Source organism: Perognathus longimembris, chromosome 23 (assembly GCF_023159225.1).
Source record: "Perognathus longimembris pacificus isolate PPM17 chromosome 23, ASM2315922v1, whole genome shotgun sequence".
Taxonomy (NCBI): Eukaryota; Metazoa; Chordata; class Mammalia; order Rodentia; family Heteromyidae; genus Perognathus; species Perognathus longimembris.
The window spans coordinates 10,908,413-10,927,978 of NC_063183.1; the positions used below are offsets into that span (position 1 = coordinate 10,908,413).

The 19,566-nt window shown below is 47.1% G+C and overlaps 1 protein-coding gene across 3 annotated transcripts in view; it reads right to left on the reverse strand.

Moving 5' to 3' along the window:
* Positions 1–19,566, reverse strand: part of Snx29 (sorting nexin 29) — a 226,508-nt gene that overhangs the window by 179,456 nt on the left and 27,486 nt on the right. For all 3 annotated transcript variants that reach the window (XM_048332417.1, XM_048332416.1, XM_048332418.1), the window contains exons 4-8: positions 15,999–16,123; positions 6,991–7,171; positions 4,823–4,893; positions 2,447–2,695; positions 359–734 (exon numbers count right to left, since the gene is read on the reverse strand). In XM_048332417.1, coding sequence (XP_048188374.1) covers positions 359–734; positions 2,447–2,695; positions 4,823–4,893; positions 6,991–7,171; positions 15,999–16,123 — 1,002 coding nt within the window. The remainder of the gene's footprint in view (positions 1–358; positions 735–2,446; positions 2,696–4,822; positions 4,894–6,990; positions 7,172–15,998; positions 16,124–19,566) is intronic.

Here is a 19,566-nt window from a genome sequence, read left to right on the forward strand (position 1 = left end):
ATTACACACCCGTAAAGATCGGCACAGAAGTTAGCCATGACTCTTCTTTAGGCCCTGCCTTCCTCCTGAGCTTGCCCTGCCAGTGGCAAGTTAGAGATACAAGGAAAACCCAGTGTATAAAAATGAAAATTGGAGGTACACAGTATAAACTCTAAGGCACACATCTGGACACTTACTCTGTACAAAGTACCTTCAAATGTTCTCCCTCCCCTTTTAGTTCTCAGAAGAAAGGCAAGCCAACACTCTCTCCTCCTAAATAATGACCTAAAAAAGTGAATCAACAAATGCATAAGTACAGAATCTGCATTCTAATCCCACCCTCTACTGTTGAGAACTTGAAAACTCAGGTGGGACTTACTTGTCTGGGGACTCCGAGCAGCCCATGTGCTTCCTTCCTGCCGAGTTCCCATATCCGTCATCCTCATTTTCATCCACATCTTCATCATCAATGCTTTTCACATCGAGCTTCTGGTACCCAAACTCCCCATTCAAAGACATAGAATCAATTTTCCATGAGTTACTGCTCTGGCTTCCATTGGAATTTGGCCCAAAGGGGCTTTCAAAGGCCGACATGATATTGACTGAGGAGCGGTCAGAGTTCTCCTCCGAGCTCTCCCCTGCCCCGGGTATCTTTTTGAAAACATCCCCAGAGTTCTGCTCATCTTCCTCATCATCAAATGAGATAATGTTGGTCACCTTCTTTTTCTTCTTCCGCTCCTTTTTACATCTGGCATCTGGCAAAAAGAAAGGGTAAGGGTAGAGAAAAGTAGACAAGACAGAGGAGAATGGAGCCAATGTCAGTGGAAATACTGACAAGTAAGCAGTAGGACAAATCCCCGTTTCCTTCTAAAGCCCTGAAGAACGCCTGTCCTCAAAAGGTAGGGAATCAAGGTTAATGGATGCAGTCTCCACTGACTTCACAGATACCCCATGGCAAACACCAGCACTACTCCCAGAACCACTCTGACTCCCCCACCCCCACCCTGGCTGCCACTACAGCACAATTTCCACTGGTACATGTGGCGACTACTCCCAGGGCTGGAAGAGGATGCCAGTACAGCCTGTGTGGGGTTACAGTCAGCTGTTTTACAGTCATGATGCCTTGTGCCCCTGATGCCTTGTGCCTGTGATGTCCTGGCAGAGACCATGCTGCTCTTCCATGGAGAGGGGAGGGACACGGCCCCTGCACCTCTTGAATCTGGGATGGAGCAGAACTTTGCTTTTACCAGTGGAACACAGCAGACACAGCACCAAGTACTAGGGCACAGACATCAAGAGGTCTCACACTCAGCCTTTATATCGGTCCCCACAGAAGCTGGTCTCATTGGAGCCTGAGAGTGTGCAGAATGACACGTAGAACAACTGCAGACACAAGAGCTATCTGTAGAGGCTCCACCACATCAACCCATGGGTCATAACAAACAGCAAACCCCAACAGTGAGCAGGCAGCCTCAGGGATTAAAGCTAAAATGAGTCTACTTATCCACCCATCTTAGTCATCCAGCATGACTGGAGCATATCATGCCAACCCACACCAATAAGCAGTGCCTGGTGATGTGGCCCAAACCTAAGGTAATTTCAAAAACAGAGTACAGCAATGGCTGGGACTGTTGCTCTTCAAGTAACAAATCTCAGTGCTGGTCACACAAAGCCCTCAGGAGTCCTATTCCCAAGGATTTCCTGTGGGGTCTGTTTACCAAGGGCTACCGGGTGCTGGGTTCTCACCAGCGGTCACTCCAGAGATGGGTGTGGTCGATGCCTTAGGGAGGTGAGATCAAGGGACTGGTGTTTCCTCCCCACTACCCACCCAGGTTTCCGATGTCCACTTCTAATGACTCCATGCAGAATTCATTTTAACCCACACCTCCCCATAGTCAAAGTAGAAGTTGAGGAACTACTCTTTTCCCTCGGGCTCTACCCAAATGTCACCCTCCCGACAGAGCAGGCCTCGCACACGCCACTCTGCATTCACTCTGCATTCTTGGCCTTTGCTCACAAGAACAATAAGTTACTTGTATAATCTGTCTTTAAACCTCTCCTCTCCTCTATCCCCAAGGAGGCCTCGAGCTGTGAGCTGGCAATCTGGCTCACTTGTTAGCTCACTGCCCAGCACAAGGCATGCCATAAATAATGAATGAGAAACACATGATTGAAGACCCACCCATCTGGCTTCCTGTAGCTACCACACCCCCACTTCCAGTGTGTTGTGACCAAGCTGCTGGATTCTCTACCTTCTCATCTTCATGTGTTCACATACATGTACACCATCACTTGGGGGCTTATCAGGGCCTTTCCCAATGAATGAGGGTAGGAAAGAACAAACACAAACCAAAAATGCCAAGGAATCACATTTCGCTCCCCCTAAAATGCCTCAGATGGTATGAGGAGGCACCTCACCCCACCCCCACTGACTGGTGTGTAAGCCCCAGGGCCTGTTCACACTCACCGCCACTGACACTCCTGGACACGACGGGCAGGGGGTCACTTTCCTGCTCCGGTCTGATGAGGATGGAGACAGCAGAGGAGGCCGTGATCTCCCTGAGGAGGCTGCTCACTCCCTGCGTGGACTCCTTCAGCAAGGACGTCACATTCTGCGTGGATTCTTTCAGGAGGTCCGACACGGTGGGAGCGAACTTACTCTGCCCGTTTAAATCCTTGTTGTCGATGTTAATGGCAAAGAGTATGGAGTTGAGACCTGCCCAGAAAGGGGGCAAGCCCAGGTGACCACTGTCAGGCACTCACTGCCCACATAGCACATACATCTCTTTTGTTTATAAACCTCCACAAAACCCAGACGCACAGGACTGCCTACATCCTGGAGTCAGCCTGCCTGAGGGAGAGCCCTGGTACCACTTACTACTCACTTGACTTTGTCCCCCAGCTCCAGATTCTTGCCTGTAACATGAAGCTAATGCCATCTCTCTCATAGGATTTAGGGAAGTATTAAATATAATTGTCTAATAAGCAATCAAGGGCTGTATATGGCCTAGTGGCAAGAGTGCTTGCCTGGTATAGAAGCCCTAGGTTTGATTCCTCAGCACCATATATATGGAAAAGGCCAGAAGTGGCGCTGTGGCTCAAGTTGGCAGAGTGCTAGACTTGAGCAAAAAGAAGCCAGAGACAGCACTCAGGCCCTGAGTTCAAGCCCCAAGACTGGCCAAAAAAAAAAAAAAAGCAATCAAAAATGTATGCCAGAGCTGGGAATATGGCCTAGTGGTAAAGTGCTTGTGGGAAAATAACTTCTCTGACTAGTGGGAAACAGCCTGGGCACAGAAGTTCTGATGCCTTATTAGCAAACTAATCAGCCTATGGGGAAAAATCTCCATTAAGGGTCTCCCGTGTTTGATGGCCAAAGAAAGCAACCTTGTCCTGAGACTCTTCCCCTGTACAGAGCCTCCCTGGGGAGACTTGCTTGCCCAGCTGCTTTAGCAAAAGCTTTTCACAGTAAATAGGGAAGTCTCTTCATAGTAAATAGAGAAGTCATGGTCAAAGATAATTAGTCGATCATAGCGAAAACTTTTGTAATAGCCTCCTCCCTCGCTGTATGGATATGGATATCATGCTGTATTAATTTTTACTCTTGAAGTTGTGAATTGATTTCTAACCCTATATAAACCCTGGCCCTCCTGAAATAAAATGTGCATTGGTCCACTCGCCTCTGCATCCCCCGTGTCCTGACTACGGTTGCAGTTACCCGGGTCCAACAAGTGCTCGCCTCGTATACATGAAGCCCTGGGTTCGACTCCTCAGTACCACATATATAGAAAAGGCCGAAAGTGGCAGAGTGCTAGCCTTGAGTAAAAAGAAGCCAGAGACAGTACTCAGGCCCTGAGTTAAAGCCCCAGGACTGGCAAAAAAAAAAAAAAAAAAATGTGTGCCAATAGCAGCATTATAAATTACTCTTAGGCAAAAAAAAAAAAAAAAAAAAATACTGTGTCCTCTTGGCTACTAAGGAAATCATGGCCAAATCCTGACTCTTTCTCATCACTTGACCAGACTAACATAGCTCTCAATATGCAGTATTGGTGGAAACTTTTAAAAGAAAAAGAAACTTTTAAAAAGGCCAAGAATATGTAACAAGAGCTCCATCTCAACCAATAATCTGAATGTAATAGCACATACTCCTCAGGAGGATTGCTATCTGAGACTAAATCCAGACCTCCCAAAAAAGACTCTACGTGAAAAGTAACTAAAGCAAAAAGAACTAGAGGCATGACTCAACTGGTAGACAGCAGGCACAAGGCTCTGAGTTCAAATCCCAGTACCCTCATAAGAGGGAGGGAGGGAGGGAGGGAGGGAGAGGAGGGGCAAAACAAAAACTGGAAGAAAGACAAGTTTCCACAGTTTGTCTGGTTGATTCCACCATTCACCCTCTGAGTCGGAGTCAAAGCCAATCCACCAGGCAGCAACAAGCTAGGGCCTTCTTTTATGTGGGCAACCCAGGCATACCACCCTTTGTCTTCTGTAACTGTCTCAAAGCCCTAAAAAAGTGACTAGAGGGCTATACGGATCCCCACCTCCCAAAGAATGAAAGCACAGGTAACAGAGCTAACAAGCTCCAGCCAACAAGGGCCAGGGCCTGGATTCTAGGTAAGTTTCCCCTCTTGGTTCCCTGCCAGGACAGTAACCATACCTCCTAACCCTAAGCTTTTTCTGCCAGGTTAGCCAATTCCAGAAGAATGAGCCTGGCTTAAAGGAAGGACCACATGAGACTCCTGAGATTAATGAGGGGCAGGGAAATCACAGCACCCCTTGAGTTGGAAGTCCACTCTCAGGCAGCCCTCTCTGCTCCCCAGGTTGTCCCCGGCTAGGCCAGGCTTACCAGCTGCCATGGTAGGAAGCATGCTAGACCTCTCTTCATCCATCACGAAAGACCAGTCTTCATAAAAAGTGCTGCGAGGGAAATGGAAAGGAAACGTTTCTAATGGTGCTCTTAAAGGTCTATCTGCCACACAGTTCCATTAGATGACTCCTGAGGAAATCTGTGTCTAGCCATCATCCCATAGAGGAAATGGTGAGTCTGAGGTCTCTGTTGGTTTGAATGTGCTCTAATAAAAAAAGTCTGAGTACATAGCTCCAACAACTTCCTCCTTAGTCCCCTGAAACAGATGTATGGAAATATATTTATAGAGCAGTTAAGCAGAAGAGAACGGATAGGTGATTTCCACTCATGCAAGGTCCCCAAGAGACAGACAGGAAATCCAAGCTGGGCAACAGGGCCCACCTGATTTGCCTAATACAGAAAGACAGTTTTAGGGAGAAAGAACACTATGCCTCCACAAACCAGGCATTCGCTTACAATACCTGCCTGGGCTATGAACTCAGGAGGTCAAGTTATCCCTGGAAAGGGCTGGGGGAGTTAAAAAGGTCCAGTGAATATAAATAGGAGTTGGGGAGGGGAAGTAGAAAAGCTCAAAGGGCCTACCCGAGGTGATCCTGCCAATAAATGGTGCAGCCAGGGCTCAAAACTGGTCTCCCCAGGCCCATTTCCAGGCTGTTTATGTGATTCCACATTAAAAAACAACATCCAAATAACCTCAGTGCCCTGACTACCCCATCAGGCCCTGGAATTCTAAGTGAACAGACTCAAAGCTCAATTTCACTTTAGTCATCTCAGTGCTGAATGGCCTATAGTTCAGTGATATGACTGCATATAGTCAGAAAGAGAAGACACCCATTGCTCACATTCTTGCCTTGTCTGTGAGTGAAAGCTCAGACACAAGGCTAAGCTGGCATTTCAGCTGCCCCGCTGTTCCACACATGACCCTTTCACATACAACTCTAAGTTTCCTGCATGGAGGAATAAGTGACTGGTGTTTCTGTCAGTACCTGCCATCCAGTTTCCTAGGCCTCCCATTAGATGAAGTGCACAGGCAATCTCAGAACCCCAGGGCTGTTTTTTTTTTTTCTTGTTTTTTTTTTGGCCAGTCCTGGGCCTTGGACTCAGGGCCTGAGCACTGTCCCTGGCTTCTTCCCGCTCAAGGCTAGCACTCTGCCACCTGAGTCACAGCGCCCCTTCTGGCCGTTTTCTGTATATGTGGTGCTGGGGAATCGAACCGAGAGCTTCATGTGTAGGAGGCAAGCGCTCTTGCCACTAGGCCATATTTCCAGCCCTCCAGGGCTGTTTTTAAGAGCAATTCCAGAATGCCCATGGAGTTGCTAGAAGAGTTACTGGTGAAAGCCAGACACTGGTGGCTCACACCTATAATCCTAGCTACTCAGGAGGCTGAAATCTGAGGATCATGGTTCAAAGCCAGCCCAGGCAGGAAGCAAAGTGCACCAGTCTCTAACCACCAAGTAACCAGCAAAAAAGCCAAAAGTGGAGCTATGGCTCATGTAGAAGAGTGCCAGCCTTGAGCAAAAAAAGCTAAGGGACAGCACCCAGGCCCTGAATTCCCAGGATCAATACCATAAAAAAGAAAAAGAAATTTTTACTAAAAACATGACTTCTTTCTATAACTTAAAACTTCCATTTGTCAGTCAGTTTGGAATTGGGTGACTAAAAGAATCCCAAAGTGGAATTTTTTGTTGTTGTTGTTGGTCATGGGGCTTGAACTTTGGGCCTGGGTGCTGTCTCTGAGTTCTTCAGCTCAAGGCTAGCACTCTACCACTTTGAACCACAGTGCCACTTCCAGTTTTATGGTGGTTAATTGGTGATAACAGTCTTTCCTGCTCAGGCTGGCATTGAACCATGATCCTCAGATCTCAGCCTTCTGAGTAGGTAGGATTACAGGTGTAAACTACCAGCACCCAGCTCCAAAGCAGAATTTCAAGAAGAGCAATCTGTGCCCTAACATACCAGTGTCTCTGTGACCCTAGCCTTAATGGTAACCAACATGGTGGCTGCTGCTATCTGCAGATGCCACAGAACCCCTCCCTCACAACACCCAGGGATCCCACTATGAGGTAGAAGGGTAGGGGGGGACACAAATCCAGAAGCCAGCTCCATCCATCCTCCCACCCGCCAGCTCCTCCCACACACACACATACCTGAGCCTGCCACGGTCAGCCAGGAGCATGTGCAGGTAGCGCTCCAGTGAGTGCTCATTGAGGGCACAGCGCAGCCAGGCACGGCCCCGGCCCACATCCGAGGCAATGTGGCGCAGGGAGGAGAAGCGCTGCAACTCGTGCTTGTTGAGGACCTCCTTCACGTAGAACCAGAACACAGGCTCTGAAGGGGAGAGGGGCGGGTCACTCCCTTTAGCACAGACAGGTGGGAAACACAGAGGTGACCATAGATTTAAGATGACCCCCAAAAAATCACTAGCCACCAACTACAATTGTCAGTCCACATGTTCAAGAATTTCCAGTCTTTTTTCTTGTACTTTTCTTTATCACACAAGATCAATACTTGTGGCAGGCTAAATTATGACCCCAAAGATATGCCTGTCCTAGTCAGTAACTGTGATTAAATTAGGGATGTAGAAAAAGGGGAGTTTCCTGGATAATCTCTTTAGGCCAATATAGTAACAGGTATCTTTAGAAAGAAAAGTCAGAAAGACATTGGGGCAGGCCTACTGACAGGTACCCATTTTCCCAGACAATCAGGAGGCTGAGGCAGGAACATTTGACCCCAGGGGTTCAAAGGAAGTTGAGCAACATAGCAAGTCTTTGTCTCTTAAAAAAAAAAAAAAAAAGCTGGTCACTGGTTCATGCCTGGAATTGTAGCTACTCCGGAGGCTGAGATCTGAGGATCACAATCAAAGCCAGCCTGGACCGGAAAGTACATGAGACACTTATATCCAATTAACCATCAGAAAACCGAAAGTGGTGCTGTGTCTCAAGTGGTCGAGTGCTAGCCTTGAGTTGAAGAGCTCAGGGACTCTAGGCCTAGGCCCAGAGTTCAAGCCCCATGACTGACAAAAAAAAAAGCTGCTGGCTCTGTAGTTACAGCAGCCATAGACAACAGCACATGCATCTATAATCATACATGATGATATGTATACACGTATCTACATATATACAATGATTTTGTGTCTTGGTTCAGTGCTTTATCTAGATCATGAACATTTTCCTATTACAACTAGAAGTCTTTTATGGCTTCTAAGTAAAAATCTATATTACTAAAACTATAACATATTGCCAATTTTTCCCTACACAACAAAGACCCTCTTTATACATTAATAAATGTCCCCATTTCTGGGGATTCCATCTGAAAATTACTAGGTCTGAGGATAGGGATAAACAAAGCTTTAAAAAGAAGCAAAGAAAAGTTTGTTTATATCCATCAAATAGTCATTCTACACCCATTGGGATCTCCTGGAAACCACTTCTCTTACCCACATGCACAGATTTTTTCAGTCATAATCTAAGTGTCTACCTGGCTTTGTAATGGGTTACTGCTGATTCTTCAACCCTTTCTCCTACTGCCAATATTGTGTTTTGGGCATTAACTATGCACTGGCAATTGCATCAAGTACTTTATAAATGACCTAACAACAACCAAGGGTATCTCCAACTCAAAGATAAGTTCAGGCCAAAGATCTGGACAAGGACAGAACATGCCTGATGATGAACATCAGTAAGGTTAGTGGGCCAAACAACCAATAGGAGTTCCAAGCTTACACAAACTCCTTGAGCAATGAGGGGAGCAATGAGAGGAGACTCTACACCTTCATCATGAGCATGATCCCAAAACTCCAAGGGGAAAAGCTCAGTCTCCGCTGCCAAATCCAGCTTCCAATCTAGCAGCTAAAAAGGCTCACAGACCCTTTGGAGCATATGAGAGCCTTGGAGACTTCTTTCCAGAAGAATCTAGAAACCAGAGGCCAAAGTAGTAAGTTGAAGTTCACATTAATGCTTCATTTCAATGGAGCTAGATCTACTGCATTCTTGCTGTGGGCCATGAACTGGCCTAGACCTTGGGCTTCAGGGTAGAGACAAGTATACATCCCCACAAGGCTTCCAGTCTACCAAGCAGGACACACTAGTAACAGGATCACTCAGCCAAATGACCCTGGGCAGGCCAATGGACTTTGCTAAGCCTCTGATTCCTGTCTCATCAGACACAAAGTTCAGAAACCCTCAGGGTTGTGGGGTGCTAGAGAATGGGGTAGTACAATGGTGAAGTACACTGAGAACAATGCCCAGCCATAATGACAACACTGTGTGCCCACTAACCACCTAGAAGAGGGCACCTGCATGGCTTCCGCTCTTCCTTTCTCTGCTAAGGGCATCTGCATTTGTGGATCTTTTAGAATAAACTTCCTCACAAAACCACCAACAGAGCAATTTGTGCAGGCCTTTCTTCTGACTCATTCCCTACAAGTCACACTAATCCCCTCCCTCATCACATCAGTCCAGACACATGACTATATGAAACAGTTTTGTTTCCTCTCTATCCCTCTCAGACACCAGGACAGGGAGCTGGGGGAGAGCAACGCCTAAAGCCAGCAGCCAATAATGCATCTCGAAACCCGCAGACAGCACTGTTATTTCCATCACATTTCACATCAAGTGACTCTCACCTGCACTGGGTCTTTCTCGAAAAACGCAGTCACCTCCCTCTGACCTTGAATGCACATGAACACTTTATGGTGTTTTCACCTTTCAATTCTGCAAATTGCTTACTGCTCCAGAATCCTTTTAAAGCTTGTCAGAGCAATGGTGAGGATGATAAGAATTATCCCAGCAGAGTTCCACTTTCGCCGCTAGAATTAATGTGGTCTATTTAAAGTGCGGCTCACCTGCCATTTAAAGCAGGAGGTGTCCATAATTTAATTGGGGAATATATTCTGATCTGCTTTGAAATGTGGGATGAATTCCAAAAATGTGTAAGGGCTTCTGCTTCTCAGAATACCTGTAATTTGTGAGGCTGAGATGGGGAGAATATGGTTCGAGGCCCACCCAGACACATAAGACCCTTCCTCAAACACTACCAGCATACAGCAGCATACACCTATCATCCCAGCTGCACAGGCAGCTGAGATTGGAAGGACTGCAGTTCCATGCCAGCCAGGTCAAAAATATTTTTGAGACTCCATCTCAATGTAAAGAAACAGGACAAAGTAATATGCATCTGTCATCCCAGCTATGATGGGAGGCTTAAAACACACAGATCATGATCCAGACACATCACAGGGCAGGAAGCAAAACTACCTCAAAAATAGCCTTGCTAAAGTGGGCTGGAGGCATAGCTCAGCAGTAGAGCACCTGCCTAGCAAATGTGAGGTGGCTTAGTTTAAATCCCAATAATCCCCAAAACCAAACAGAACAAGAACCAGGGCCAGGAAAGGAGTATGGAGGAAGCTTTGAGTGGAGCAGGAGAGCGAGGCAAGGGGAAACATTTGTTCTGGTGAAGTTTCTAGCATGCCTCATCCTTCATTGACAATACCAAGGATTCATACTTTAGGGTCAGCAAGGAAGATGAAACCTTGGAAATTCTGAGACACTCATGTTATGAGGCTGATTTAGTACCCTGTTTGCCCCATTTGTACAATGGGGTCAAGTATCTCCCAGTAAGGTTTGCTCTGAGGGAAAATGAGAGCATAATATGCATCCAATAACGCAATTTGCAAGTGTGAGCCACAATTTACATATCTGGCATGCAACTGTTGTACAATGAAAAAAAAAAGAGCTATTAATATTATCTCACTGGAAGCCATAGCCCAGGTATGAAGGCACACAAGCAGCATCCCTCTTTCCTGCAGGCAACATGTTCCATTTTGTCGGTATGATGTGCCTTAGGCATTGCCCCATTAAATTCCTTCCTGGGCACAGCAGGAAACCCAGGCTGGGCAATGACCAGGCTACCAATCTCTTCCCTGCTCATGGCCCTATCTAAGGTTCTGTTCATGGGGGCAGGCGGGGGGGAGCTCATTTCTTTTTTGTATTTTTTAATACTATGTGAAACTATCTTCGTTGTTAAGATTTGAGTATCCCTTAAGTTTGGTGGCCTCACTAGGTACTGGTGGCTCATACCTGTAATCCTTGCTCTTATCTCTTTAAGCTAAGAATTGAGGATCACAATTCAAAGCCAGCCCAGCGGAAAAATCCCTAAGATCCTTGTCTCCAGCTAACCAGCAAAAAGGCAAAGTGGAACTTGTGGTTCAAGTAGTAGATTACTAGCCTTGAGCTTTTAGAAAAGCTAAGGGATGGTACCCAGGCCTTGAATTCAAGAGCCAGGACCAACACAGAAAGAGAGAGGTGGGGGGGAGAGAGAGAGAGAGACAGAGACAGAGAGAGAAACACGCAGAGGCTCAGGGGAGAGGACCTATGGCTGTCACAATCCAGGTGTCTAAACACCAATAACTGAAGCCAAAGCCGAGTCTTCACTGAGACATGTTTGGAGTAGCCTTTAGTCCAGCCATACCAGAGCTTCACATACTGGACAGCATTCATGTCCCTAGGGAGACACACCCAAGCCTTTGCTCCCCCTGATGTCAAAATTTCTCCCTGGATCCCATGAGTAGGCGTATCCGCCTATATCATGTGAACCCCGCCAAATCCATGTGCCAAGTGTAACTAAAATGATAGGTTGGTTCAAACAGTTACTATGAGACAGACTGTAACTCCATTGGCCACCTGCGTGTGACCTGGCATGCTCTGTAAGTGTAACCTCATTGGCCACCTTTGTGTGACCTGGCATGCTCTGTAAGTGTAACCTCATTGGCCACCTGTGTGTGACCTGGCATGCTCTGTAAGTATAACCTCATTGGCCACCTGCATGTGGCAGGCTTGACCACCTGGTATTTGCCTTTATAACCTGACCCCCAGTGTGGCCCAGGGCAGGTGCGAGGTCCCAGCTCCCACATATGGGCTGCAGCCCTGGCAGGCCAGCCTACTTTTTACAGTCGCGGTTCCAGCTCCCAAGTCTGGGCTAGGGACCCACTGGCTGACATGTAGTTCATAAAGAATGGCACACTGTTCCCTGGCTCTCCCCTAAAGCCCGGTGCTGTCTCTCCAGCTGTTAGGTTGGACACAGCTCAGTATTTTCTCCACACCATGGCAGAATCCTTGCAAGCTCTCTTTGACCAGCAGTAAACCTGCACATTGCTGAGGACAGCGGAGAGGCACCAGGAGGGAACTGAAAGCATTTGGGGGAGGGCCGGGTGTAGCCTGGACTTCCCCTCACAGCCAAAGGACTCGCCAGGGCTCTGCTGGCACATGCAGCTTCCTCCCAACTCATTTTCTACAGAAAAAAAAAAAAAAAGCTGCTGCCCAAAGTGACGCAATGAAGCAAAACATAAACTCTGCTTTGAGTCAAGTGCAGTCAACCATTCTCAGAAATCCCCACTGAGGACCATGCAGCAGGTTTCTCTAACTCTACAGCTGAGATGTATTAATATACTCGCTTCCAACTGACTGAAATGTGCAAAGAAAGCAAAGGGCAGGAGTGTTAGCCTTGAGTAAAAGAGCTTAGGGACAGTGCCTAGGCTCTGAGTTCAAGCCCCAGGACCAACCAAAAAGGAAAAAAAAATCACCAGCTCTAACTTCCTCAGTGAATTATTCCACTTGAGGGGGAAAAAATGGCAATTGTATCCAAACTCATGTACACACAGAAAAAAGGAAACACTTCCCAACTTGTGTGATAAAACTGAATAGCCATGATCCCAAATTATAATTTAAAAAATTACAAAGTAACAAGCCAATCTATCCCTAAGCATAGATGCAAAAATTGGGGTCAAATCCAGTGACACATGAAAAGCACAGTCATTACCCCACCAGGAATGCAGGAGTGTATTAACACACAGAAGTCAAGCTCACCATGAAATAGGACAGTATAAGGTATGATCAGGTCTGAGAAGCTACCATGTCAAGTGAACTGGTGTGACCACAGTCTGTACTGGAGCTCAGGGCATAGGAACCCCATGCCTTGGTAACCTTGCTCCTAGACCCAACAACATGCACGAACAAAAGCAATCCTGGTGTCACTGCTAGCATCTCCCAAACCAGAAAGGGCCTGAATGCTATCCGGAGCAGAGACATGTGCAACGCTGACCATGGGGAAGGCTGAGGAGCCCTATCAGCACAGCAGAGCCTCTGAGCAATGCTGACTGGAGCAAACCAGACCCACACTGCATTCAAATGCAGGCCAGATAAACCTAATGGGAGCAGTCAGAGCCGTGGCTACTGCAGGGGAAGAGGTGGACAGAGTAACTAGCAGCATGGGGTGCTTTATCCTAGATAGGGGGGACAAGAGCTGGTGGCAGACAGTGATACACATGCAGCTGCATACTTAGGGGATGCTTGTTTGCCTGGGTACCCACAGTTGGCACCACAGAGATGGTAACAATGGACTCAGTGAGTTGTCTTAAACATAACATGTCCAAAATTATTTCCTTTATCCTGCAGCATAATCCCAGAGTGAGTATCAAGAAGTGAGAACAAGAAGTACTTTCCTCCCATTCCAGCAGTGTGAAAAATGACCCTGTGTCACACAACCCATGGCATGGCACTTCATCTCAAGTTCTAGGAGCAATAGAGAGCAGTGGAGACTGTGGAGAATGAGCACGCCTTTCCCCAACTAAGCAACTCAGTAGTATTCGGTTTCAGCCAAAGTCACTAGTGCAAATGTGTGTCCTGAATCACAGGCTGAAATGTGAGGCAAGCTTGCTGAGTGTGGTGACACACACCTATAACTGCAGCACGTGGGAGGCCAAGGCAGGAGAATGACACATCCAACACCTAGGCTATGCGGAGTGAGACTCTGTCTTGAATGAATGAATGACAACCAAAATTTTCAAACTATGAGCACACAGTACAAGGACATCAGCTCCTGGACTCCATCTTGCATCTAGCTTTCCCCAAGAGGACCCAGTACAGCTATGCCTCAGGGCAGGCTCACCATTATCTACTATATTGTGATTTTCAACAGTATCCTTTCCTTTGGCCATTCCTTTGAGGCTCAGCTTTTCTCCCCTCTCACCTGTAATGGAGCTAATACCACAGCTTTGGGGGTAGCTTGGCATTGATTCTCATCAACCAAGCCACAGTGGTCTCCAGGGGTGGGGCCACTGAGGGGCACAGGCCTGCTGGCTGAGGAGGGAAATGCCAGGAAGAGCCAGGAATTCAAACCCAATCAGACTCGATTGAAATCCTCGGCTCTACCTCTACCAGCTGTGGGAACTTGGATACCTTATTAAATAATTTGAGCCAAAGGTATTATCATCCAAAAAAGGACATCATCAGCCCCCCTGGAAGCCTGCTCCCATGCTGCGATCTCTGTGCCTGGCCCTGGAATTTGCAAGCACTTCCTCTTCGAGCTTCTGTCAGCTCCAGGAGGCAGGTCCCATGAATTCCTCCTCTTACGCCCAAGGAGACAGAAGCAAGGAGATGTCCCAAAGAGCTTGCCTGAGCAGTCTCTGAGTGGGCAGGGTCTTAACCTCTATGGAAGCACATAGAGTGCCCACCTGCCCCAGTGTAGAGGAGGAAACATGGAGCTCTTTGCATCCAATCCTTCTCTGTCCTAAGACACCACAAGGGATGGGACCAAGGAAGAAGCCATGACAGCATCATTCCCAGCTCACAACTGCTGAACAGCCTCAGGCTCTCCTCCAGCATTTGCTACAGAGAAGGAGGTCTTAATCAGCCAGGGCTGTCCAGCAGCAAATGAATGTTTAATGAACCCTGCCCACAGTGATGGCACTGAAGCCCTTGGCAGCCACCCTACACGAAGTTAGAAGTTAGAATCAGGAGCTTCTAACTGCCACTGGACACCAGGAGTACCCCCAGAAAATAGTCAAAGCCTCTGCCTACCCTTAGGTCATCCCTACAGGGAGCAGGTAGAGACTTCTGGCTAAGCCCCCCTGGCGTTGGGGATACGGGTACTTTTGAACACCTTGCTGCCTGTCTGAACATCAGGGCCAAGTAACACAAGGCAGGAAATCTAATCTGAACAGTAACAGGAAGAACCAAAGGACAAGAGTCTGGATGGAGAGGACGGAGAAGGGAAAGGGAGAGAAGGAGCCCATACATAGGGTAGTGATGCACACAGCCACTGAGGCCCCTGGCGCTGGCTGTCCTCTGAGCTTAGGCCTCTTCCCTGGCTCTTTAAGAAGGGGATCCAGAAGCCTTGAAAATCAAATGGTGACTAGAAGCCCCCCAAAGCTTTCTCTTAATCCTAACAGAACCATATTCATTTCTGAAAATTAGCAACTGGTGAGAGAAACAGAGGAAAAGGGGGGAAAAAAAGAGTTGCCAAAGGGCTGAAAGGAAAGAAAGGAAGCATAGCAACCTGTGAATCAACTAGAATTTTCAGAGCTGGCCCAGCAAGCCAGCACCAAGACTTAGCTATGAAGGAAGAGCTGGTGGCAGCAGTAACATATTAGCACAGGGACAAGGAGGACGGAGGGGCTGGAGTGGCAGAAAAACCTCCTTTCATCAGTGGGGGGAAGGGGGTGACCACAGCTGGCTCAACACATGATTCACTTCCAACCAGAAGTTGTGATCAGGGACAGCTGTTTCCTCGACCTCCCCTGGAGGTAACAAAGATCCCTGCCACTTCTGAGAGGAGTGAAGTCACTTCTGTCAGAGATTAACACAGGGCCAGGCTCATGCTGCGTGTTACTACATCACACACCAACTCACACAGAGCCAGGCCCACACTAGCGCTGTTTTAATGGTTGTTATTGCTACTAGCATTTTCCCTTCTTCAAGGACATATTTTTACAACATTCAATGGATAGAATCTAAGCTCAGAGACTTGTGAGGTTCCCGTTGCTGTGGAAGACATTTAATTATGAAATGCCATGCTAGCCCTGTGCATGAAGTGAGCACAGGTGATTCATTTTCAAGCCACCCTGGTGAGCTTCCTCTTCAACCCCAAACCAGAGGAGTGGGGAACTCACAGCTCTGAGAATTTCAACTAAGACACCAAACACCACCAATGGGTCTTGTTAGCTTTTTTCCCTACAAATAAGACATCAATTTCTTCAAATAAGCACAGACACCCAGAGGAGGCCCACACAATTATCTTACTCAGAAGAAAAGAGAAAATAAAAAGGGAACACACCAGAAGAAAGATAGCCCCCTCCAAGCCCCAGTGGACAGTACAGTACCTGTCTCAGTCTTGCTGGCAAAGCCCGCTGCCTGTTTGATGGCGGCCGCTGTGAGTGCTAGCCCTCGACTCCTCTTCAAGCCATGCTGCAGGACAGCTTCAAACTGGGCACATAGACAGGTCACCCTGCAGGCAAGAGAACCAGGGACTGGTCAGTCCACCAGACGGGGCAGGACCAAACAAACAGGAGTTGCATCTCCAGGAAGGGTCAGCAAGTCACAGGTATAAACTCTGGAGACATCTGGATTTACAGGCAGGGCTGGATGACTGACCTGGGCCACTGCACACACCCCATTTATGTTCCTCTCACATAATTCAGGGACACCCTACAGTCTCCCCATACTCACCAGACACCTGAAAATGTAGTAATGGGGAGCAACAGGAAGGAAGGAAGGGAAAGGGAGGGGAGGGGAGGGGAGGGGAGGGGAGGGGAGGGGAGGGGAGGGGAGGGGAGGGGAGGGGAGGGGAGGGGAGGGGAGGGGAGGGGAGGGGAGGGGAAGGACTGTGCCAGCTAACGTGGGGGGGGAAACAACACCAATTTATAAACAAATCAGTTCTTATGGGTAGGAGCTGGGTGTTAGTTAACTGTATCCAATTCTCAAATTCAACTCTAATTCCTATCACTTGTGGATGAAAGAACATGATTACATTTTCAGACTGAATTCATTAGCCTGCCAAATTGGAAACATTGTGCAATTTCATGGCCTGTTACTTACACTAAAATAAATATGAATTCTGATTCTTGTTCTTTATTTCCTTCTGAGAGATAACATCATGAACTTAGATCCAGGGCTGATGGAATTTTCAATTAAGTTCAGTATCTGTGTATTTAATTGAATTTATTTCTCAATAACCAAAGAAATGGGTGATTCAGAAACATGTAGAGAAGGAGATCACCCCCAATTTTCAGCATCCTTCTGGGGCTCCTGGGCCCTGCTCAATTAGATCTTCAGACTCAGAGCCTTTCCCTTCCCTTGTGCAGCTCAGGCTAAGTAATCGGCCATCTCTCACATACCAGGCACTGTACTGTGCTCTGAGGCTGCAAAGTGTGAATGAGACCGTCAAGGTCTCATCTTACTGTGTTTGCATGTTCAGCACAGGAAGGGCACAAAGAAAAAAGTTCAGCAGTGTGTTTCCACTCATGAAAACTCCAAAGAAAATAAAGCAGCCAACACAGTAGGGGGGGAGATGTGGCAAAGTCAGACTTAAAGTCTGTGGCCTTGAATATGACAAAAAGACAACAGATTCAACAGAGGGCCCAGTGCAAAGACCCTGGGCCACCAGCAACTTTGCCAAACTATGAAGATGTCCTGCTCCACCCACCACCACAACTTGTGGTAACAACACTACAGCTACAACATCAACACTACAACGTCATTAAAAAACATCCCAGCCCATTATTTCACTAGCTCCTCCCACCCACTTAGGATACAGTGAGGTGTTATCTCCATTTTATACTCGACAAAACTGTTTTAAAGGTACTTAAGCAGCTTCCTGCAGACAGTTCACAGTAAGCAGTAGTACCCCAGATCCACACACCCCATGCTCATCCAATATACCCCTTTCCACCAAGACAAAGCACCTGTAGTCTAAGACAGTTATTTCACTTCTATGCCAGAGAACTTTAACACAGCATCAGCAGATGCATTCACACCCTCACACAGACTTCTGTGCCCATGGCAGATATCACTAATCCATTCCTGCACTCTAGAGGGCCACTACTAAGTGACCAAAATTAGCCTCTCTAGAGGAAGCTGAACCTAGTAATTCACCTTAGCCACACTATCTGCTTTTCACCTCCTAGCTTGTCTTTCCCAGGCCCTTGGACCTAGAGCATAGTGAGCATACATTCTACATAACTTTCCCCTGGGTAGAACACTCCCCTACACAGAAACCACCCTCTCAGCTAAGCAGATGACTCTATAAAATACTAGATGTGATTTTGCTCTCTTTCTCCATATATTTGAGAGCTCCTAAAAGCTGAGACACCCACCAAAATCACTAGAGTCTACAGTAGCTAAAAATAGAGTGAGTCCAGGAACCTACCTCAGGAAAAACAAAAACAAAACCCCTTGGACTGTGTTTACACTTCTGTGTACTTAAGCAAAATCTTAACCTGTACAGGAATCTCTGCAAATACAATCCATTTGACAAGCCCTGGCTGTTCACTTGGCTCCAAAGCACATACAGGCCACTAGCTCTAGAAAAATCCTGGCCCCTAACAGGAATGGAATGCAGGTGAACAGGTGCGGCACAAACTCAGTTCATGAGATCAGCATCACCATCACCCCTCCCATGCTCACAAGGTCATAGCTAGCTAACACAGCAGACAATCCCTGCTGTTCCTATACTCAGCCATTACAATGCCTATCTTGCTCAAAGCCACTCCATGTCCCTTTTTCACCTTCTCATTTGATCTGAACTTGTATCTACTGGTCATCCAAGAAGTTACCAGGGTCCCTGCTCCCAGGAAGTTTCCTTAGTGCTTCCTTGTTCTGAGTAACACCTGGCACTCCCTATGGTAAGAGACATCCACAACTGTCTCCTCTAGCAGAGAGCTGCCCATGTGCCACGGAGGGAACTGACATTACAGATCAGATGTTCATTCTGCAACTCAGAAGGTCTTAGTTAATTTGTAATTCAAATCCAGGTCAGCTAAGACTAGGTAGGGTTCAGGAAGGGCACAAAGGAATGTACCTTCTTGCTCAAGGTGGCACACACAGAGGTGTTCTCCATAACCAGCCACCTAAGGCATCTGGGACTTGTAGTCTTTGCTCAGGTAGTTGACACTTCTGGAAAGAAGGAGGTGCCTGCTTCATTTTCTCAGCTCAGTCCCTACTGCTTCCCATAGTGCTCTCCAGTCTCTTTGTGGCAGGCTGGCTGCCTCTGTGCACCTCCTCATAGCAAATGGTCATTCCAAGTTAGCAAATTGCGGAGGTGCTTTTATTTGTTTGGGTTTTTTGTTGTTGTTATTGGTGGTGGTGGTTTTGTTTTTTGTGGGTTTTTTTTTTTTTGGGGGGGGGGGGTTGCCAGTCCTGGGGCTTGGGCTCAGGGCCTGAGTACTGCCCCTGGCTTCTTTTTGCTCAAGGCTAACACTCTACCACTTGAGCCACTTCTGGCTTTTTCTGTTTATGTGGTACTGAGGACTCGAACTCAGGGCTTCATGCATGCAAGGCAAGCATTCTACCACTAAGCCATATTGCCAGCCTGGGGATGTACTTTTAATTCAGTGAGACACCTAATCATAACGTTTTAGCTTTTCAAACAGCATGACAACAAAAGCATTCCAAGTCTTTATATATATAGGCATACAGCTGTTTACCAGATGATACATAAGTAAAATGTGGTATAGCCATACAGTGGAAGGCTATCAAGTAACCAAAAGGAATCAAGTACTCATGCTACAACATGCACCTATAAAAACCAGTTAAATTTGGTTCCGTTCTGGAATGGTTGTGCAGCTCTAAAAATTTAGAGGCTATGGAAGTCATAATTACCCACATGGTAATTAATTGGTGACTTGTGCCCAGAGTGGGCTTGAAGGTGTATGTCTATCACCAAAGCCCACA